Genomic DNA, 24,217 nt, shown 5'->3' on the forward strand with positions numbered 1-24,217 from the left:
ATAATTGTTTTGTTTGTAACACATTGGGTGTTTTTTTTTCAAAACAACATTTTGCTAGATGGCAGTGTGTCCTAAATCTGAGATCCATGTGGGGTAAGGTCTTTCTAGGTCATAAGATAAAAGGGTTAAATGAAATATCAAATACTTTTGATTTTGTGTGACACCATAACCTCACATTCTCCACGTGATCCCTTTGACTGGCCATAGCTGTCTGGTTATGGCCTCACACTTAACAGACATGGTGTTCTAGTTTAGCTGGACTTACCTGATACAGTTTTACATATTTGCCTTTTTCCTGATTTAGCATCTTGGTAGCAGCATTAATTCACATAGACATATCACATAGGTTTGTACACATGGCTTACTGTCCATCCCTATGTAGCATAACTTTGCCCTTAAAGTTCTGATATGCTGAATGGCATGACCCTTTTAGATAACGCCACCAGCATGCAATAGCCTTTCCTTATCCATGGAATTTTACAGTAACTCCAGATGACACTGCTGTCCACTAGTGAAACCACCCCCCCCATATGTTAAAGAAAAAGAATAGCTGCACAATGCCTTTTGAGTAGTAATGCTAGGAAGGTAATACGCTGTTTTCCCAAAAATAAGACCTAACCTGAAAATAAACCCTAGTAGGATTTTTCAGGATGCTTGTAATATAAGCTGCACCCCAAAAATAAGCCCTAGTTAAGTGAAACCCTGCCCTCCACCCTTGTGCAGCAACCAGAAGATGACATGACTGTATTTGAATATATGTAGATTGTTGTACATGAAAAAATAAATAAAACATCCCCTGAAAATAAGCCCTACTATGTTTTTCGGAGCAAAATTTATATAAGATCATGTCTTCTTTTTGGAGAAACAGGGTACCAATGGTGTTTCATTAGTTGTGTGCCATCGAGTCAGAACTGTCTTATAGTGGCTATAATGGGGACTTCAAGTTAAGTGAAACATTTAAGTAATAGTTTTACTAGTTTCAACCCCCCCCCCAAGTTTCCATGGCCAAGTGGGGATTCAGACCTTGGTCTCCAGAGTCCTAGTCTATCATTCTATCCATTAGACTGTACCACAGAGAGTACAGTATAATGCTTCATCACTTATTAGTTTTGTATCTCAAGCTATCCTGAAGATCCAAGCTCAGTTATAATATTTTGATACAGTAATTAGATAGAAATGAAATTAATAACTGAAGCCACCAGACACTAAGCCATAACTCCATTTCTATTATCTTGCCTTTTTGTTAGGCAAGCCCTGAAAAAAAAATCTTAGGATGAAATCTCATGTGTTAATGTGGACCTAAGCAGAAGGAAGATGTTGGTTTACCTGCTGTCTGCCAGTTGGTATGACTGTGGTAAAGAATACTGAACTTTGATCTGATCTATTCCAGACATTTCTTTGGTTCTCCTTAAGCAAGACTGAATATGAACTTTTCATAGATTTAAAAAGAGACCTGTTGACTGTGAGAATCCTAAAGAAAAAGAGGAGGAGCATTTCTAAAAAGGCTGCATGGTTTAAACTCCTACGTGAGGAAAACAGAGATAAGAATAGTGGGGTTCAGTTCGTCAGCCCAAATAAGAAGCCAATAAAGAGTTTCCCCAGCTGGGGAATAAAGCTTATGGAGTTCCAATGGTTTACCCCCCCTGGGGAGCGCAGGTGTTCACCCCAATTGTACACGGCAATTGTGTCTAATGTTCAGAAGACACTACAGCCTAAGAAACGGCCTTCTGATCAGGACTTCCTGGAAAGAGGGGCCGGGCCGTATATAAAACATACATCTGGGAGCCTTTCGGTAGTGCGGAAACGGAAGGGTATGAAAGGATTCCCAATTCCCCTCCCCCGCCCGAGTTTTACTTTCGCTTCTGACCCTTTTCTCCACAAGCCGGCGAGGAAACAAGGAAACCCCCTCAGTGACCCCTCCCTCCGCAAGGCCCTCCCTTGCGCGCCTCTCCTCGGCAGACGGGGGATGGGGGGGAGGGAAAGAGGCGGGGCCCGGGAGACCCGATGACGTCACCCGGCCCGCTTCCTGCAATAGAAAGTGAGGGAAGGTAAAAGATCTCCCCTTTTCCAATTATCTCCTCACCCTTCCTTTCGCCGCCGCCGCCCGCCGCCCCCCCCCCCCACAGTCCCCTGTACGAAGCCTCGGAGGGGAAGCCCGCCTCGGGTTCGGCTCCCTCCCTCGCTCCCTCCCCCCCCCGTTACGACGGGAGAAGGAGAGCACAGCGGGAAGAGAGGGAAAGAAAGGAAAGGGGGGAAGCAGAGAGAGAGAAAGAGAGGAGAGACCAGCCCAGCCGCCCCCCCGCCGTCTAGCCTGTGCCCGCCCGTTGAACCCCCCCGCCCGACCCTCACGCCATGGCCCCCTACTCCTGATTATGTGCCTCCCCGACAGCCGCCTCCTCAGCGTGCATACTTGGTGGACGCCTTGCGCCCGCGGAATCTGCCTGTGGCACGCCCCACCGCCTCCGGCCCTTCCCCCCCCGACCCCCTCCAGCGCCCCTAAAAACAGGGCTTGGTACCCCCCCCCGTCTACCTACTCTTTCCAGCGCACGCACCCGCCCCCTTTCCCTTCCGTCGTTTCCGCGAGTGGGGCGTCTGACAACTGGGTTGAGTCCTGAGGGGCTCCGGCGCCTGGGCGGTGTCGGTGCACGAGGGATGGGGCACCCGTGGGGGTCAGCGCCTGGGCTGGGAGGTGCGGGGGATGATTTGGGGGGGGGGAAAGGCTGGAGGCAAGGGGAGCCTCTGCTGAAGTGTGTGGCCCGTGAAAGACGGGTGGAGTCGTGCGGCTTTGGATGTCAGAAGGGGTGTGTGTGTGATTTTTTGGGGGGGCAATTTAGATGAAGGGCCAGTGGGTGACCTTAGTTGAAGGGGGATGTGTGTACTGGAAGAAGGTGTGCGGTTAAAGTATTAAGGGCCGAGGGTGTAAAGTTCTTTTTTTGGGGGGGTGACTTTTCTGGCATGACTGTCCCATAAGGGGGGACTTAACACACTGGTATTGCCTCTCTTGGGAGATCAGTCGTGAGGAGGCGATGCGTGTAACGACTGTTAAAGAAACGGAAGCACATGGGAGTTTTTAGGCTTTAAGAGCGATGGGTGTGTGTGTGTGTGTGGTGCCCGGGCAGGGAACTCCTGGGTTGGATCAGATGTCTATGTGGGGGAAAGCATGGTATCAAGGGACGACGTAACCCCCCCGTCCCAGTGGGGCTGGGTTGCTTGATGAGTTATGGGTGTGAGGGCCGAGGCAGGTCGCTGTGGCGATCGTGGGGTGAGGCTTGAGTTCCCTGGGGCGGGAGTGTGTGTGTGTGTGGGGGGGAGAAAGCGGAGTTGGCACCGTGGCCGTGGTGCAGCCCCCGGAGACCGGATCAGAAGCGGATTCTGACGATGAACACGACGCGTGTCTTTTTCTCTGTACTGGGCGGAGAAGCTTTCTCCTGCTCCCAGGCTCTCGTCCTCCCCCCCCCCCCGTGGGGTTTAGCCGCCCCCTGGGTTTCCGTAGCCTCCTTTTTGGCGTGTCTGAGCTGGGAGAGACTGAGAGAGAGAGAGAGACGGTTCAGGGGCGGGGGCGCTGCCGGGTTTGTGTGTCTCGTCTGTGCGGAATCAGGTTGTGGCGCGGCGGAGAGTTGCGAGGAAGAGAAGAGAGGAGCGGGGGAGGCCCTGCCGAGGAAGAGGATTCTGGGGAGGGGGTTTAGCGCCGGGTCATGTTTGTGTTGGAGGTTGTCAAGTGGAGGAGGATCCCAGACGCCGACACGCCGCGCAGGGGTCGCCGTGTTTCCCAGCAGCAGCAGCAGCTGCCCCCGCCGCCGCCGCCATCAGCAAGAGCGCTCGGGCTGCCAACCGAGCAGGTTCGCTGAGGGGATCCGGGAAGGTTTGTGTGTGTGTGTGTCATGGGGGGGGGGAAGGGATGCAGGGGGGGGAGAGAGACGGAGTGCTCGGCGGGAGAGCGCGCACGCACGCTGTGCGAGCCTCCCTTGCTGGGCGGGAGAAGGGCGCCTCGAGCCTTGCCGGAGCCCCCTTTCCGCGGCCGGCGGGGCCAGAGGCAGCCCGTCCCAAAGTCTCCCTTTTGTGAAGAATGCTGCGGGGCAAGAGGGAACAACGGGGGATGGGTGGCGACTGCGACGGCCGGCAGGAAGCCTGCTTGGCTCGGATCGCCTGCAGGGGAGGCTCTGGCAGGCACTGGGCTCCTTGCATTTGGCGTGCACGCTCCTCATTACTCGGGCTGCCTGCGTTTGTATTTTCCGGCGCCTGCAGATCCCCTGCAAGGTAGGCATTCGCGCCTGGGCTTCACGGTGGCGGTGGAGACGTCCGGATGGGCCCTCCCTCCTCCCCTCCTTCCGTTCCTCCCTCCCTGGGGTCGGTCCCAGTTTGCACTCGTTCTCATCCTGGCATGTGTGCTGTGCTTTGTTCAGTTCTGCGTTGCAGAGGGGTTTTCCCAAGCTCCTCCCTCTGTATTCATTCATGTTTTTTTTCCCCTTTGCAACAGCACTGTGCACAGGGCGGCTCGCCGTCATTGCGTCTTTCTCGCATCGCTTCCTTTCTGTAATTCTATGCTGTTAACCAGAACCAGGCTTGCCCGCCACTTTGTCTCTTTCTTTCCCCCTCTCCCACCCCCGCCCTCACCCCCACCCCCGCGTGCAGTAAGGGAGAGAGATTCTTGATCTCTTCGGTTTTGCAAGGATTATATGCCTGGCGCTTGTTAAGTAAATGCTTTCCCGGAGCCTAAAAAGGGGAAATCCTACTGGTGGCCAACGGAAGTACTCCTTTGAAAGCATAAATATTATGTAATGTGCTTTTTGTAGGTTGTTTCCAAACATCTCTAAATTACCAGTGTTGAGGAAGCATATGTCAGTTCTCATTCTGAATTGCTGCAGAGTGACTATTCCAGTCACTTACTTGTTCTGGAGATTGACCAACCAGTGGTTCTGAACACTGTTAGTTGAGCAATTGAAATCTGTATATTAGATTTAGATTTAAATGGCTTTGTCATTTAAAACAAGTAACATTTGTTATCTGACATGAGCGTTTGAAAACCATTGCCTGCTTTTTAAGAGTGCCTGAACTGGGTGACCTACAGTGCACAAAGGTTTCTGCCCAATAAATCTTACTAGTTTTGTTCAATTGATTCATTCAAAATATGCTGTTAAAGGAGAATTTAACAGATACTATGAACCATCAGAAAGACAGACAAGTACTGTAGCTTCTAGATCAAGGCTGAACTCTAACTAGAAAGTCAAATGATTAAATGAAGTTGTCATGCTTTGAACATATGAAGAGAAAACAAGATTTGCTGGAAGAGACAATAATGCTATGGAAAAAAATTGAAGGCAGAAGGAAAAGATGAAGACTTTATTTAAAATGGGTTAACTCAATATAAGAAACCTTTAGGTTAGCCTTTAGGTTGCAAGACCTGAGCAGGGTGGTTCATGACAGGACCTTTTGGAGATAATTTGTTTGATCACTATAAATCTGAAGGAACTTGATAGCACAGAACAAACTTTCTTGCAGGTGCCAGCTGACTCTTTGTTTTTAGCAGCAACAGAGCCTCAACCTCTATTTCCATATAAAGTTACTGGCAGCATTTGCTCTAGCAACAAACTTTGTGCCTCATATAAAGGTACCTGAATATAGAATATAAGTTTCTGTATTTTGAGAGTCTTTGTTAGGTACACCAGGAAATACTCTTAACAAAACAAAAGAGACTACAGTAATTCCAAAAACCTTTGTACGAAAGCTTTGTCCCCATACCTTTCCTAATAGAAGGGCATTAGAAGAGTTACAATAGTGAAAGCAGCAGAGGGCTGAGGAAGCAGTTGGCCCTTTGGGACTGTTTCTGTTCTCCCTATTTTATATGATAAAAAATTTGAATTGAAGGGGGAAACCCCTGTTTCTTAAAATTGTTCATGCTGGAGGCTGTAGAAACAGCTGGAGTCCTTCCACTTGAAGCGGAGGCTGGTGTACCGATTTAATCTTTTTCTCTCTGTAGAGTAAGGAAGAGGCAGGAACCACACCACCACCTTCACTCCTAACAGTTGTTTCAGGAGAGAAAGTTGCCTCAGCTTCTCTAGTTTTTTCCTTTTCTCTTTTTTGCCAGTCCTCAGTTTATCATAATGAGGAATTGAACGCTCCACCAGCTGGCCAGCCCACTGAGCATTCCAGCTGGCTATTCCGTGGGTTATGGAGCTGTAATCCAGTCTTTTAACCAGTGTACAGATATTTAAAATGTTGCTGTAAGTTCTATATATTAATCTAAAGGGGAAAAAGAACAGTCAAGAGAGATTGGAGTCTGTTTTATGTTATGCCTCTAATTATTTTCATATTTCTGAAAGCATGTTGCACAGTTAGTGGGAATGAGTCTGCTATTCTGGCATCAGTTATCACTATTTGGTGTTCTTGCCTAGAAGTTGTTGGTTCATGTTGACTGTTTATTGTACTGGGTCATTAAAAAAAGAGAGGAGGAAATATTAATGAATCCATGATAAGCTCTTCCAATTTGTTGTTGTTGTTTTTTGCCCATAAATATAGCTCCTTTAATTTATTGTTTCATTACTACCACTACTATCACTGTTGCTATTACTGTTATTTTACTGCACAGTCCCCAGAAACTAATGGAGCCTACCTAGGACCTTACGAAACAAATTTCGTGTGGTTCACTGCTGGATCCCACTTTGGGGTTTGTTGTTGTTTTTGGTGTACATATGCTGATGCAGGAAAAGTGTGTGGCCAAGTGTTTTTTCCCTTTCAAAACAATGCATGCTTAAGCCAGAAGAAAATTGCCATGGAAGAAAATTTTTCTAGGTCAAAGTTTTTTAAAGCAGATTAATTTCATTCTTCTTTCTGTACCTTGTTCTTTCTAGAAATGTATAGGGGTTGCTGTATGCAAAGGTTCTGCAGATGTAACTTTCTTTATACAGTGCTATGATAGGGAAAATGGTACAAGTTGGGTTTCTTCTCTTCATTTAGCTATTAAAGGTAGAGAAGCCCTCGAAGGGAAAAAGAACCACGGCTTTTGTATGCTTTTTAGGAAAGTCTGAAACTTAATACTGTGTTTCCCCGAAAATAAGACAAGGTGTTATATTAACTTTTGCTCCAAAAATGCATTAGGGCTTATTTTCAGACAATGTTTATTTTTTTTTCATGGACAACAATCTGCATTTATTCAAATACGGTCATGTCATCTTCTCGTTGCTGCACAGTGTTGGAGGGCAGGATTTCACTTAACTGGGTCTTATTTTTGGGATAGCGCTTATATTACGAGTATCGTGAAAAATCATACTGGGGCTTATTTTCAGGTTAGGTCTTATTTTCAGGAAAACAGGGTATTAGAGTAACAGAACTCTGCAAGGATCCAGATTAAGAGTTTCAAGATGTGTGACAAAGACTGGAGAAAAGCTACCAGACAGAATTGTGCTAGGTGGTTCTTTATATCCATATAATTAAATGTTTGGACTGTACAGTTTTAAATTATTTAAGAGATGCATTTATTTTCCTTATACTGCTTATATAAGGAAGCAGTATAAGCACAAAAGCATATTTAGTGTAAGGGGCGTCTGGTTGGCAGCAGCTGGAAAGAGCGCTTGATTTGATAGATCTGTGTTTTGATCCAGTGGTGTTCTTAAGCACTTTAATTGTTCATATTTGGCAAGGTTTAAGGACAACAGACTAGGGGACAGCTAAGACAAAATACTGTTTATGTTATAGTGATTATTAGTTGTAGTTGTGCTCTTTAGGTTATTTAGTTTGGAGTTCAAAATAACTGATTTCAGTGGGCATGTCAAGGGTACTGTGTTAGTTTGCTCAGGTTAGTAGTATATAAGGAATGGATGCTAATTAATGAACTTGAAATAATGTCAAATTCCATTTTTTAATCATGAGTTGGTGACTTTCCCAAGGTCATCTGTGCTATTGGAAACAAATTGATTTGGGGCATATTTGTCTTTAAATTATGCAACATGCCACTAATGTTCTGTCTGGGTTTGAGAACATTGAGTAGTGACTACTTAACTTGTACAAAGCCTGACCCAGTATCATGTATTTGAGGACTCCACATCCGTATGATAAATTTGTTAAATTGACATGATGCTTCTTTTGTTTGGGACCTTATTTAATCTTATCTTTTCCCCCACTTCCCCAGTATATGGATTAACTGACCTTATTGGCATGTTTATGGAGCTGCCGTCGGCCTGTTCTCCATTTCTGGGAAACTGCCTATGACTGGATGAGAATGCCTCGAACAAAACAAATAAATCCAAGAAATTTGAGAGGTAAGAAGTACTAGTATGGAAACACAAGTACTGTATGCTTATCGGTAGAAAGAGCTTACGATAAAGTTACATGATCATAATTTGATTTTTATTATGTGGCATCAAGTTGCTTTTGGCTTATTGTTACTCTATGAATTAATGTGTTTTGATTATATTTCCTGTATTTATAGCTGCCCCATACAGCTTTCTCTAATGGAAATGTTTTACAAGGAGCAAACATTATTTTATGTTTGCTACTGGAACTGGTCACAATCCCCCACCTTCTCTTTAGGTCGTACCTCTTGAGTTCCACCTTTCCTGTTTCCTGGTTAATTGTAAGCCTTCTTCAAGATGATGGTTTTGAGGAGGAATGTAAACTTTGCATGAAACTTCATTATTCCAAGCTTAAACTGTGAGGTTGCACTGATGATAGCAAATAGTTTATTGCTGCTATGATGTAAAATTAAAATATATATCTTCGGGAGGGATGAAAACCTGAACATAATTGTCAGAAAGCAGAACTGTTTCAAATATCTGCTAGAGACAAAGTAGGTACAGTGAGTTGGTCTAATACCTACCTGTTACAAACTTTTAAAAAGTTTTTTTGTGAAGTATGTCTAGCATTTGAAATAATTGTTACCTTTAAAACCCATTCAGTTTTTAGATAACTGTGCGACTAAAGTGGCAAAGCAAGATTAAAGGGATACATGGGCTGACACTCTGCCTACTCATATTCTGGTTTGCTATGACATAACATACATCTGAAAATGATGCATGAGTACAGCATCTGTGTGGATTCATGTTGGTTTTGAGACAAACCCATCAGTCCCTCTTGTTAGGTGGCTAAGTATATTGTCTTTATGCTGCACTCTCTCTTTTTCTCTCCCTCTTTCTCTCTCTCTCTCTCACACACACGCACACATGTGCACATACGTATGTACATACGTTTGGGTTTGAGACTATTTTATCCAAGCCATTATTTTTGGATAGCTTATTTAAGAAACCACTTTAGAAAAAGAAACTTAGGTAAAGTACTATGTTTATGAGTGTTTGTTTTCTATATATGTTTTCCATTTGTCTCCATTTACTTTGCTTAACAATTAAATGCAATTAACAGTTCTACAGCTGTTGCTCATTGAATTAAGCAGCTCTTCTTAAGCCCAAATTTGTTCCCTCTCCCGAGTGGGTAAATGAATTTATAATCACTACAGTAACATTTGAATTTTTCACTGGAGGTACAGTACCACAGTATCAAGTTGGTCAACCTTATTAACAAGGAGTCCACACTGACAATTCATATTCAGGCTGCTCTGCAGACAATAATTTAGTTAAAATGAAGCTGGGATTCACAGTATTCTGAACACGTAGCTCTGAATCGTGCTGAGTGTCCAACCTTGATTAATCAGCACTTGTTTTTTAAAGATAGCCATGCACATACTAGAGTTTAAAGCTGTGCATCTTGTGGAAGATTGCAAGCTCTTATTTTTTAGCTGCCTCTGATGACAGGAGATTTATTTATTTATTTAAAACATTTTTTGCCCTGCCTTTCTCTTTAAAAAGGACTCAAGTTGGATTATATTAAACAGAGTATTTGAAAGCTAAAAACAGTAAGTCATATAAGCAATTTTTTTTTAAAAAAATAAGCATTATATTAAATGTTAGCTAGATACAGTATTAAAATAAATGTAAAAACATCAAAAAAACACCACAAAACAAACTATCCTGTTTTAAAACCCCTTAATAAGGGGAAGCCTGTCTGGCAAGAAAGGCCTTTACCTGTTTGTGGAAGGGCAGTAAAGATGGGGTCTCCCATGGGAGGGATCTCCAGATCCTGGGGGCAAGAACACAGTGATAAGCAGCCATTTCAACTGAAATTTGGAGACATCATCCCTTTGGCTACAACTCTCAGAATCACTCAGCCGCATGACTGTGGTTTTAATGTTTACATTTAGCAGTTAGATATATCTCTTAACTCTTTTAGTTATGTAGTTGAGTTGTTAGTATGTTTTAACCAAGTCCTTAGGGATGGAGCATTCTGGGTAAATGCACATTTTGCATATTCCATGTCATAAGGTATATGTAGATATTTTTTCCGTTAAAAGACTGGAGCACTTCCTTAGCCTTCAAGGCTGCTTGCTTTTTTCCAAAGCAAAGGAAAAGAAAGCTGGTTTCAGTGACCTGCTCAGAACTTTTAACGTGGTAATATGCCTAGCCCTCGGTCAGAAGTACTGTGAATGTGATATGAGTTATTCATTCAGTGTAACTTCATAAAACAGTCTTGTGTTTGGAACTGGAAAAAATATTTCCTCTTCATATAGAAATTTTAGTGAGAGTCTTGCATAGGACTAAATAGATATTTCCGAATTTCCAGCAGCTCAGTCTGTTGAGCTTTTAAGATTTTTTTTGGTTAGAATTATGTTTGTTTCATTGCATTGGGGCAGATACTTGACATCAAGGAATCTGATAAGTAGAACTTCTATGGCTTTTACATTATCTGTTCCTTGTTAATACTGTAGTTAGAATCTCGTTAGTATTTTACATTTATGTTGCTCTTGCCATTCATGTTCTAAATGTTTTGTAATGCCTCTTAAATAGTTAGGTATTTGTTGCTGTGCACGAATATATTGCAGATCTATGCATGTTCATATGTAAGTAAATCCAATTACATTCTGGGGCTTATTCTGTATTAAATGTGGTTAGGATTGCTGCCTTGGACATACAGAAAGTTTACACAGCAGCTTAATACCGAGTGTGACTTTAGTGGAGTTGTGTGCTTGAATTACACTATTTCTGAATGGCAAACATTTTAATGTGGTTTCTAAAAAGGGATTATGTTTTAAATTAATATCTTTTTGAACTCTTTTTACATGAATCAAGCAAATATGGTGATATTTCATAGTTTTCATTCTTTAGCAGGTTTTTTGATCTTTAGCCTAAGGTGAAGTCAAATAAAATGAGCAAAACTTTTCAGGGCTACCTTACAGGAAATTTTGATAATGTATTTGGAAGGTGGACATTTTGCTTGCCTATAATAGTCAATCAACTGGCATTTTGTATTGGCACTGTATTGCTACACTTGGCGGTTCCAAACTCTGTACTAAGATACTTCTTTCTTGTCCTATGCTGTGCAGCAGATAAAGTAGGCATAACATGGGTTTCAATCCAGACCTTTCCCATGAAAAACATAAATACATCATAAGAGACACGAATACCTCTTCACTATGCTGAACAAAAAAAGTTAAAGTTTCATGCTGTTGGTTTTTATACTGCTTCTTTTTCCATTTAATCGGCAGGTGTTTTTTTTTCTTTTAATGTGAAATTATTAAACTAGTTGAAAGGGAGAAAATTTACTACTCTCAGATACTCCATTTGTGATGTGTAGAATATTGAAGAAATGTTCATAGTGTTGAAGCCCAGTGTTTGCTAGCATTCTGATTATTGCAACTCTTGCATTTTTTTTTTGTATTAATGTTCTTTGGGCTGAAGGATTAACTGCTAAGAAAATCTTACTGTAGTTATAGGTTCTAGTTCTTGGAAAACAATATTTGTAAACCTGACTTAAGCTTTTGAACTGAACAGATGACCACGTAATACCTGACTGTATTGGCTTACATAGCCTAATTATGTTAGGAAATCAACCGTATCTCATATAAAAAGTTCATTGCTTCTTTCACAGCAAAGATAACAGTGAAGATAAAAAGGAGTTTCCTACTTTACAACCATATAGGAGTCTCTATTTATTAATTTAAAATACTTTTAACCCCACCTTTCTCCTTTAAAAGGAATCAAGCTGATTTACATCATCAAAAGACAACATTTAAAGCTAAAAATAGTAAATACACAAATACAAAAAAGGATCAAACCAATACCACACTAAAAGACAGTAAACAAAAGCAACAACAAAAATAAATTCAAAGCAGTAAGGCACTATCACACATTTAAAAAACCCATTCAGGCACCCTAAGGGAAAGCTTGCCTTGTGGTCTTTTAAGAGAAAGGTCTTTGCTTGCTAGTGGAAGGACAGCAAAGATGGGGCCAGCCTGGCCTCCTGTGGGAGGGAGCTCCAGAGGCTAGGAACAGCAGCAGAGAAGGCCCTCTCCTGTGTCCTCACCAAATGCACCCGTGAAGATGGTGAGACCAAGAAGAAAGGCCTCTCTTGATTATCCTAGCTATGGTGGGGCCAAATCTCTTCCATTTAGGAACATTTTTCACCTTGGCATGCAGTAACTCCATTGAAAAATTATTTGTGTGTAGGTTTGTTTTGCTGTGTGTGGGTTGACTTATATTTTAATTACCAAGATCCTATATAACACTGGTGGTTTGGAATCCTTGCCAGCATATGTTCTTTTTGGATATGAGAAAGATGACAGGGAATATTTGGAACCATGGGATTCTGTTCCAGTGTCTGCAAAGCTGGCTGGTGCTCCCAATCCCACCCCACCTCGCAAGTCAGTGGCCATCTCATGTGTTAGTGTCAAACGCTGGAAAGTGGAGAACTAATGTTTAAATTAATACCATTAATGAAGTATGTAAAATTTTCTCTGAAAAAAACTATGGGGTTGCTGTTGTCTCCTTATGGCTTATTTTCCATGGACTCCTTTCCAAAATGCCATTTCTTTTGTGTTGAAATGTCCTTCCTTAATGTGGCAGTTTCTTTTAAACAGACCACAAAAGCCATAATATAATGGAATGATAGAATCTAACATGCCTGAGAATTGTGAAGTTTGGAATGCTGTTGGTTGTAAGTGGTGAAATCCCATGTGCAAAGATACGCATGCAGTGTTACCAACACTGGCTGACATAGAGCGAATGAGTCTTTGACCACTGTCATATAGACTTCCTAAGGACAACAGATGTAGAAGCTGCTGCAGAAAGTCTTGTGAATGAAAAGAAAACCTCAGTTCTCTCTTCTACGTAACTATGCAAATCAAAATTACCAATTTTGTACCATTATCTGCTATGTACATGGGACAATCACAGAGCCAGCCACCACTGCCGTTTAATTTGAGAAATGCTTCCAGAAATTTGGATTCAAAGCAGAATAAAGGACAGCTTTCTGGATGGTGAAAACTCAAGCTTCGATTATTTTCATGGCTTTGCTCTCTCCTACGCAAATCCTTATTGGTATTATAGATTTTACTTTCAACACTGGTGTCTGCTAAGTAAAACATATCTGTATCTCATGCATTTACTTTATGATTTGAAGTAAAAAAGAGAAGGTTTAAATACAGTTAACAGTTCTAAGTTCTGTTAATTTTTATTTTACTCATGACAAAAGAAATTTACTACAGGTAAGACATTATTTGCTATTGTACAATGGTGGCTGTTCTTAGGGAAGGGGCAATGTAAATGATCCAAGTTCCAAAAACTTCAAAAAAGTTTTCCACATGAGGCTGGGTTTGCTTCACATCCAAACTGCTAAAAACATTTCTCAAACTAAGTTATCCATGGGAGACTGTTAGTCACTAGTTTGTAGTTGTTTGAATGTCCCATGGAATGGATGGATGTGTAGGAAATTGGTTGCTGTGACTGAAATGTTCATGAGTTTTTTCTTTACAGTCACTCAGTCGACTTTCTGCTATAGTTTCTATGGTGTTACGCTGAATATGTCTATGTGAAAGTGGTGAAAAAAGCACTGGCTCTATACAGAGCACCTCAAATAGAGGGCCCCACATATTCTTGGCCTGTAATTACAAGATAGCCTGACCAGAGGGCTTCTGGGTGTTTTCATCTACAAACACCTGAGTTACAAATATGGGGACAGGTAATTATAGAATTTAAAGATTCTTTGAGATTTGTGGGTACTTTTTTTCTGTAGGGGGAGAAGCATGCAAATGTGTGTTCTCTGTGAATGTACTGATAAGTAAAAATCTTTAGCAACCAAAACATTAATGTTACTAACCATTTGACCAGGAGACGTAATAAATTTAACATGGATGTGTTATTGCCAAGCACTGCACAGGCCAAGCAGCTGAGAGAGGCAAGAATGTTTTCATTTTGTTACCAGGCAGGAATATCATACCAGTGGTACATTGCATACTTCCTTTGTGTTGGTTGGCCCATAATCAGGAAAAGACCTTGCACGAAACAACAGTGTGTCTTAGCTGCTTTTACAGTGGTATCTTTCCATTTTACAGAGCGATTAGTACCTGGCAGAATAGAACACTCTATTGTGTAGGTGTTGCGTAAAGAACAGCTGCATACATACAGGGAAGCGTTGCCCATGCTAAAAGTAGCATGCGGTGTTTGACATGGTATTCTTAACCTGAACTGTGTTGTTCCTGGGCACAGATTGAAGGATGCTGTTGTGTTGGGAAGTACCATTGCTCAGCTGAAATACTTCTGCCCTGGATGGTCTTTCAGTGTATGTCACAGGGAAGCTTATGGAGAACTCCAAAATCCTTTGTAGGATTAGGTACTCACCGGGCTTTATCTGTTATCTGCTGCTGCTTTTAAGTATTTAACCATTATTCAATCAATATGTTGACCTTTTCTGGGATTGGGTTATCTGACAATTTGTGTGTTTTTATAAATTAACTGCTGTTTAGTGTAGTCCAAAACTAAAAGCTTTGAAAAAAAGAAATAATATAGGAAATGGCCCTGCCTATAAGCAGTCTATATATGCTTGGGCTTAAAAAATATTGGTATCTAATATTAAAGCCAGAAAAGCTCTTCTGGCAATCTGATTCCAGTACTGTATAAGCATATTTCAGTTTTGAAGTGAACATAATGCAGAACATCTTGATGCAACCCCATCTGTGCTTGCAGCGGATCAGGTCTAGGCTGTTTTACAAAATCTGTGCTTCAGTCTGGAGAAAAATATTTAGCCTTTTTAGCATCAATATTTTTCTTTCTGAGATTGATATGTACATACTGTTTATTGAGCTTTTCCAGGCCAAATCTCAGGACCCAGCAGAATGTGGATGAACAGAAACTGGAAGAGCTAGAGAGAATAGGGTCTCTCTCACCCTTATCTATGAATAATAGAATTTGTATGAGAAAGGTGGAATTTGAGGGACAGGATTAACACCCTGTGATGAGCGGTAATTTGTAATATATTGAACCACATAGCTGTTACATGTGAATCATTTCATGTGGACTGAAAAGCTGTTTTGTTTGTGTACATTGTATAGTTATTTCCAGAGCTTTATAAAATGAGTTGCAGAGTAATTTGTTTTAGTTTGTTGTAGTAAAACCAAGCAAGGGTGTTGTGGCACCTAAAAGACTGATGAAATAAATGTATTTTTTAAGCTGGAGCTCATTTAATCAGATATTAAAGAAAATCAGAATTCAAGAATTCATAGATGGGCAGTAAACTGTAAGCACACATGCAAAATGAAGTTTTCAAAATATGTGTCTGCATTGGACAAAGTCATTGGTTCCCAACCTTGGGCAACCAGTGGGCAGCACAGCTGGTGGTAAAGGCTTCTGGGAAATTGCGGTCCAAGCACAGCTGGGTTATTGAAGGCTGGCAACCACTCCGCTACGTGGTTAAAAATGGAGGAGGAAATTTAAAAGTAGGTATGGAAATCCAAATGCATGGCCAACTACTTCAAGCCAGGGAATACTGCTTTTAAACAAATTCCCAACTAAGACAATTGGTAGTGAGCCTGTTAAGCAAGTAGATATTACATGACCTCTAACCTATACCAAAGCCATGGGGAAGGAGGCAGTATGGAGATTTCCACTCTCTGCAGATAAATGCAATAGCAGCATGCTTCTGTGTGGGTGACTCATAAAGCCCCATTTTTGTAACCTGGGTTTTTTTTACTGTACAGTAGTTCTTTGTGGCTTAAAATATCATGCCATGTATGTGGAGTTCAGTGCCTTTCTCCTTCCCCAGTTTTTTTTACCATTCGGCCTAACAAAAGAGTTCTTTAGAACTCAAAAACTTGATTTTAAAAAACTTGATTTTTTTGGTGCATTTGCAGTTGTTCCTAATAAAGTTATTAACGTCTATAGATTTTGGCTTTTGTCTTCTATAGATCAACATGGCCTGACCTTTCTTTGAACTTAATTATCTGCTTTAAAATACAGAAGTTTATGTCACAGAAATGTTAGTCTTTCAGATATCCCAGTGTTGTGATAAATGACACTTCAGAGTTTCTAATCATAATTTTTGTCCCCCACCATTTTTATTTGTGACATGTATAAGATATACAGTCAACCCTCGACTTACGAATGTCCCTACATACGAACTTTTTAATTTACGAATGGCTCTGTTCACAAAAATTGACATCGACTTGCGAACGGAGCCTCAACCTGCGAACGAGGCGGAGGCTCCATTCACAAGTCAATGCCATTTTTTGCGAACGGAGCCGTTCGTCACCTTCGGAGGTCTCAAAGGGCTTTCCTCCCAATATTAGAGGAAGCCCTTTGAGAGCTCTGAAGGCAAAAAGGCAGGGAGAAAGGGCTGGAAATTTGAATTTTCCACCCTTTCTTCCTGCCTTTTTGCCTTCGGAGCTCTCAAAGGGCTTCCTCCGATGTTGGGAGGAAAGCCCTTTGAGACCTCCTAAGGTAATTTTTTAAAATGCTGGAACGGATTAATTCCATTCCCATGCATTTCAATGGAAAACGGTATTTCGACTTACGAACTTTTCGATGTACGAATGCCGTTCCAAAACAGATTAAGTTCGTAAATCGAGGTACCACTGTAGATCCAAATTTGAAAGAGGATGGTTACTGAAGATTATACATGGAGAGTAATAGACGGTTAATTAGAATGATTCAGTAGTCTAATCTTTTGATTCTGTGTTGATTTTTGTAGCTTCACAGATTATATAAATCTGAGCATATCTCTCAAAGCTGTAGGCAATTTTGCTCAAAGGCTTTTTCCATTTTTGAGGGAAATTTTGTCATGAAATGAGCTATCACACTAACAGTCAGTGGTTCTATTAATCAAGAACACTGGGGAAACAGTTAAAATATGTTCACAAAAGTTTAACGAGATTGTTTCTCTTTGCGGTTCATGTCTCTTGAGAATCATAAAGGCTTTGTTGGTAGTGAAGCTGGAGAAATAATGAGTAACACTTTCCCTAAGAATTGGAGAAGTACATTCTGGAAATTTAAATTTCCTAAGTAACTTGCTGACCAATAGGTTTTTATGCTTAAAAAAACACAAGTTGGAAAATCTGGAGCACAGAAATTCACTGATCTTCAGAAATGTGTCTTGTGCTTCTTTCTAACAGTCAGTTTATTGGAGAAAGTCTGCAACCATAATCATGTTGACAGCAAAGGAAGGAAGTATAGGCTCCAAAGTTGTGCTTGCCAAGTTAATCACTTTGGAGCAGTTTCTTTGAAGTTAGTGACAGAACCCTTTGGATCGATGGCTATGTGAGTGAACTAGGAAGTTTGTGGTTCTGATCCTACCAGGTATTTAATTATTTGATGGCCTCACGCAAGCCACTGCTCAGTCAAGTCCCCAATGGGTTTCACATAGGTAATAATGGCCCATGCCTGTTGTATTCTGTAGATCAGTGGTCCCCAACCTTGGGCCTCCAGATGTTCTTGGACTTCAGCTTCCAGAAATCCTGGCCAGCAGAGGTGATGCTGAAGACTTCTGGGAGTTGGAGTCTAAGAACATCTGGAGGCCCAGTGTTGGAGACCACTGCTGTAGATAATGCACACCTAGACTGGTTAGAGAATATATGTTGCAAATTAATTAGGTAACATCTGTCGAGTAGTTTGAGGATTCAAGGAAACTAGTACTGTATAGGATTGTTGTTGGTGGAATCTCTCTGTATGGCATGATATGTTGAAAATAACCAAGCAGTTCTCTTTGAGGAAAAACTATACATTAGAGAATCAGGAAAGAAGAATGTAGAAAATTCGATTGCAGGGGTAGGTACTGTTGTTGAGCTTCAGTTCCCATCAGTCTTAACCAATGAAAACAGTGGCCAGGTAGGATGGAAATTATAGTTCATTAATATCTAAAGGGTAACATGCTCCCTGTTCCTTATGTATGCTATTTCAGCAAGGGTTAGCTATATTAACAATTCCGAGTAACAGTTTGGCATGTCCACTTCTAACGTGACTTTAGCTGCAGAGCTAAACAGATGGTTGCTCTATTGATGCTTAATGGGTATTCAAGGGAATGGTCAGTGAGATGGGATTGTGGAGCCTCATGCCTATCTGCTATTTGCGTATCCCCTGTCATGAAATATTTAAAAGGCAATGCTGTTCCTAGAGATTCGAAAGAACTCTAGACTAAGAAGGATTGGACAGAAGGACGAGTTGCTTCACCCTTGTGTAACTCACCTGACATTCTGATCTGATCTGAAACAAGTGTCTGGAATGCAAAGATGACTTTGTGTATGGTGTTTGCAGTTCTTTCTCTTGTCTTCGTATGGCTTACTAGAAAAGTTACATCTCACTGGCCAGCAACTTGTGGTCCAAAGAGTAAATTTACCCCCAGTGTTTCAGCAAACCAAAGGAGTTCTAGCCTCCCCTCCAGGAGGAGTTGGGATGCAGCCTTCTTATTTTTATTTTTCTGCAGTGAAATGGCTTAAGCAAGGTAGTGTGTGCAGATTTTGAAATAATAACTGGTGCTAAACCTGGGCATTTGGGAGGAGTGTGGAGATGCGTAGGAAGACATTTACTCATATCTAGTTTAAATTGTGCTGACAGTTCTAATGAAAGTTCTGTGTTTTAGTGAGAATGGAGAAGGCACCATTGGGAAGTGACCACGTTTACATGATGGAATGTATGCTTTGCTTGTGGAAGGTCCAGTATTCAGTTCAACAATAGCTCTAGTTAAAAGGACAAGGTAACAAGTGACATGAAAGAGCTGTCTTAAGACTCTGGAGAGCTGCTGCCAGTCAGTGGCCTATTTCTGTATTTGCTTCTAGACAAGAAGGACAGTTTGGGTGGCCTGGTATAAGGCACTTCCCAGTGATCCTGATTTTGTGCCTTTAAAAAGCATTTCAAAGTGGTAATAAATAACTGCTGTCAAGTCAAATCTTGACTTACTGGGACCCTTTTCAGAGTTTTCTTCATAGAGAATACACAGAAGTGGTTTACCGTTCCCTTCTTCCGGAGGCAGGCTGGGACTGTTTAAGACACCACAGGCTGGCTCTTCTGGGATGAACCGTGGGGAATTGGATTGTCATCCTTTAGCTTCACGGCCAGTTACCTAACTTGCAGAGCCTATCCAGCCACCTTAAAAATGATCCACATTATTCTCTCCTTTTGCTACTCATTCCTCCTTGGGGAGGCTCACCCCACATTTTAAGAAACAGGCAACTAGATACAGTCATGGACTTGTGCCTGCATGTTAATTTGAATCCTTCATTTCTAGTAAACACTGCTCTAAATGTGTCTCTTGAGCCTGAACTATAACGAAGCAGTCTTCTCTCCCTCAGGCTTTAGAAACACAGTGCTGGCAACAATAACAAAGGCAGTTTGGACTAGGGTGGGATGGTCTTTGAAATAGAGAGCTTTTGGCATGTCTTAGAAGTTGTCTGTGTGTTGTCTCTAAACACTGAATTCATCTTGCACTGAATGGTTGATTTTGTTCCATTATAAATGAGGTGTGGATTCCCACAGCATTTTTTAAAAAATAGCAGGCACTAAGAATCAACGTGATAGAAGGCCTGTATAAAAGGTCAGGACATTTTCTGTCAATAGGCCAGGTAAAATTAACTGAAAACATTGCAAGCTAAAGTTGAAATGGAGTACAGTGGACCCTCGACCTACGGAATTAATCCGTATTGGAACGATGTCTGTACAGTGGACCCTTGACTTACAGACAGCTCGACTTACAGACTTTTCGACTTCTCTGGCTGCAAAATTTAGGTTTGACTTGCAGCCAAAGAATCTACTTACAGACCAGGAAAAAAACCAAAATGGAACAAAAATGGAACAAAAATGGCTGGTTATGGGATTAATTGGTTTTCAATGCATTGTAGGTCAATGGAGACTCAACCTACAGTCTTTACGACCTGCAGCCACCATTCCAATACAGAATAATTCTGTAAGTACTGTAGAGGGTGCACTGTAGGTCGAAAAATCCATAGGTCGAATATGCATTTCCCATAGGAATGCATTGAAAACCATTTAATCCGTAACCGTTCCAAGATCCCCCACACACATACAAAATGAAAATAAGCCACATGAAAAGACCTTAACTTTCCGAAGCCTTCCAGGGGCCCCCTGCCGCCGCCATCTCCGCTGCCCGAGGTCTCCGCGGGCTTTCCCGCTGCTGCCTGAGGCCTCTTGGAGGTCCCCTGCCCCCGCCGACACAGGCTTTCCCAGGGTGCACTGGGCCTACCAGGGGAGGGCTTCCCCCAGTAGACCCAGTCTTTTCCCCATGCTTCAGAGCCTCGATTGGCGGTGGGGTGGGACCTCTAAGAGGCCTCCTATGGCAGCGGAGAAGCCGTGGAAGGCATCCGGAGTCATGATTGGCGGCCTACGGACTGGAAGGGGGAGGCAGGGAAAGTGCCATATTCGAATTTGCCGCTTTCCCGGCCTTCCCTTTCCGGTCCGTAAGTCGATTCTCCGGCCGAGAAATCTTGCGGCCAAAGAAGTCCATACATTGAAAAGTACGCACATCAAGCCGTGTATACATCGAGGGTCCACTGTACCTCTATAGGTCTTGGTCACCAAATCGCAGATAAGTCTCTTGTACTGCAGGTAGGTAGTTCATGTGATGCAAAACTCCTTATATAAAATATCTCCACATGAAGAATTAGATGGAAGGGAGTAAGGTTCTGGCTTAGCCTTCTCTTAATACCCGTACCTCATTTCTGTGTATTCTTTGTAAATAACAGCATTCACTCATGCCTTCTGAAGTGGTGCAGTTCAGAGACAGATTTTACCACATTGGAGATAACGCATTCCCTATTACCTTCAGACATGTTACTTTTAGTTGCAAGAATAATTAAATATTGTTGAATTTACTTCAAAGTAACATGTTAATATATTTGAGATCTACATTGGTGAAATGAAATTAGAGGTTCTGAACAATTCTGATATTATGTAGGGGGTAAGGGAAATGATTAGTTTCAATGCAGGGTTACTGCAATTTCAGTTATAGGGTTACTGCAAATAAATAGCTCTGCTGTCTCAGAATGGACACACAGTGTATAGATGGTTTTCTTGGGATTTTTGTTTCACCCTGACTGGATGGACAAGGGTACATGAGGGAGCTCTTTGAAAATTTACATTAAATAGATTCTGGATTACCTGTTTGTTTGTGGGGGAGTGATTTTGGCAGATTGAACACCATTTGTATGAATCTCCCCTACTCATAGAAGATTAGAACATGATATGAGGAAGAGTGTGCAGGAGGCTGCAAGGTGTAGATACTGTTATATGGAGAAATCCCATTGCACAAACATGAACTCTTTTTCTGTACATAGAAGCAAATTTGGGATCCAAACTGCCATCTTTGTTTAAAGCAAAAGCACCTACCTTGATAATATTCTTAACATGTACAAGAGCAACTTGGTCTTCTCAGGAATATGTTACCCATTTTACACATGTAGAGGCTTCAGGAATCAGTTGTTTTTCTTAGTCTCATTTAAGTTTCATGAAGCTTGGTCTGCCATGTAGGCAGTTACAGTTTTCCTTTCCTTTAAAATTAAGCTCTGTTTCTCAACTAGTTGATCTGCCAACCACTTTGGCAATACAATAGCCCAACATCTATTGTTGTATGTAGGCATTTTATTAGATGCTAAAAGTGCAATATTTTTGAAAATAATATTAATACAGTTTTTGGTAGAGTAGAATCAACAAAAAAATTATATACTTAATTTACCCTGCCATCCAAAAGGACTGTATGCTCAGTAGTATCGAAATAAGGTTAACGTACAAGGGAGTTAATGCATTCTTTTAGCTCCACTTCTAATGTCAGAGGCAGTGTTCATGAGGCAGAACTATTAGTAACATCAACATATAGTATAACATTATAGGGGAGTGGTTTTCTCACCCTTCACTGTGAAAGCCAATGATTCAAGGTCATGATGACTGGATGGACAGTCATTCCAGCATGGATGCTGGTTACTGATGTGATTTGGGGTTCCAAAATACGTTCTGACTATTGGCTGTCTCCCCTAGTAAACCACTTTATTGCTTGGTACTGTTGCAGAAGTTTGAAATTTTTGTTAAATTCCTCTAGCTGTGCAGAAGTAGTGTAGAGATTCACAGAACAGGATAGCCTCAAATCCCCCCAAAGTAGTCTTCTCCTTTTCTCATTAACTGGCATTTACCGTCTCAATAACTTTGAGACATTAGAATGAGAAAAAAACCTATTTTCTTTACTTACAGTTGTGAACAGCTCAAACACCAGACTGTAAAATGTGAATGCTTTCAAGAGAGGGAAAGAGCACCGAGCAGAGGGTCCCTTTTAATTCAGAGGCAGGGAAACAATGATTGATTAGTGCTGAGTAGATTGATAGTTAACCCATCCCAAAAAGATCCCTCCCAGCCAAACCTACTAAAGGCAACATGCAAGCTTGCAAAAACCTCAACAGGTACAAGGTACACCAAGTTTACAGCCTTCCCTCTCCCAGCTAAAGAGAAACTCTTCGAGTTTCAAAAAGGATACCATGAGTTTACCTGCAGCAGTTTCAGTGTAAAAATGGAGCCTGAAACCAGATCAAACTGATGTGTATAGGCCATATGCTGCTACTTCTAATATATATCTTTGCCGAAAAGATATGTAAGGTGTCCTGAGCTTACAGGATGGTTTTTACTAAATGTAAACAATTGCTCAGTAGTAATACTGCAGGGGGTGAGCTATTAAATGCAATTTGATTGGAACGGCCATCATTCCTTATTACTGGCTGTGTTGACTGGGACTAATGGGAGTTGAAACTCTAAGGTCTCAAGGGTCACAGCCAGACACTCCTAGTACTGTACTGTATAATGGATTCTCAGCCGGAAGGAAGGGAAAGAGGAACTATAGGGAAGCAGACATAATTCTTGGATGTCTTTCTGTTCTTGTTATGTATTCAGTAGTATGGCAAACAGTGTAAGCAATGGAAAGGTGTTGATGTCCCAGACACTAATATATAGGTACCCAACCCTGAATATTTGGACAGCTCTTAGATGTCTTTTCCAATTATAACTCCCTGGAAAAAAAGAACATTTGGCAGGCCCTTTCCAAGTTGTCTAAACTCTGCTTATTATTTTCCCCTTAGCTTTCCAACAATTCTCTTTCCTATGCTAGAAAAAAGGTAGAATTTATTTCAATATATACTCATTTTTCAAGACAATTTACAGACATCATGAAGAGAATAATAATCTGCAAAGTTTTACAAGATGTTTATTGTTAGTGATTTTAGTTTTCACCATTGTGAATTGGTGCAGTTCCTCTCTTTTGATGGTATATCTGAAAATGCTGCCACATGAGCCATTTATTGCACATGTAGGTCAATTCAGGCAAAACCAGCCTCTTATGTTAAAAATGTGGCCCCTAGAATAAATCTGCAGGTAAAGTCTTTCAGTACTAGTGTGCATCCACTCCTGTGGTTCTCTAGAGCACTGGTTCTTAACCTTGGGTTACTCAGGAGTTTTGGACTGCAACTCCCAGAAGCCTTCACCAGCAGCTGTCCTGACCGGGGTTTCTGGGAGTTGCAGTTCAAAAGCATCCGAGTAACAAAGGTTAAGAACCACTGCTCTAGAGCTGTTGGCTTGCTTCTTTCTTTTCTTTGGTGGCTTAATAGCTGAGATGTGGAAGCTTGAAAAGATTCATGCTGCATTTGCATGACCATAAGTATTTTGAGACTCTAAAACACAAATTTGAACTTTCATGTCTAACCCAGCTTTTATTCTGACTTTTCATATTTGGAGGCAATTAGAAGACCCAGTGAGTGCCAGTTTTAATAGAACTGAATGAAAGTAGGGTTTTGTTCTAGCTTTATTTAGCTTTTGTTGTTAAAATGTGCTCTTGACTGCTCTTTCATAATTTCATTGTTGACCAGTTTCTTAGTGGGCGAAGCAAGTGTTCATCCTTGACTGTTTTATAAAACAGCTTTTGGGAA

The 24,217-nt window shown here is 41.5% G+C and overlaps 1 protein-coding gene across 9 annotated transcripts in view; it reads left to right on the forward strand.

The window, feature by feature from the left end:
* HIVEP1 (HIVEP zinc finger 1) overlaps positions 1 to 24,217 on the forward strand; it is a 104,249-nt gene that overhangs the window by 1,601 nt on the left and 78,431 nt on the right. For 3 of the 9 annotated variants that reach the window (XM_078393442.1, XM_072998612.2, XM_078393441.1), the window contains exons 1-2: positions 1,947 to 2,048; positions 8,126 to 8,255. Coding sequence is in view for 8 of the 9 variants with exons in the window: in XM_072998612.2 (XP_072854713.2) it covers positions 8,210 to 8,255 (46 nt within the window). In the remaining variant the exon portion in view is untranslated. Of the gene's footprint in view, positions 1 to 1,946; positions 2,049 to 2,717; positions 3,863 to 3,907; positions 4,258 to 4,497; positions 6,222 to 8,125; positions 8,256 to 24,217 lie in introns of those variants that run through there. The other 6 variants (XM_072998611.2, XM_072998615.2, XM_078393440.1 and 3 more) reach the window with 5 other exon arrangements.

Source organism: Pogona vitticeps, chromosome 4, assembly GCF_051106095.1.
Source record: "Pogona vitticeps strain Pit_001003342236 chromosome 4, PviZW2.1, whole genome shotgun sequence".
NCBI lineage: Eukaryota > Metazoa > Chordata > Lepidosauria > Squamata > Agamidae > Pogona > Pogona vitticeps.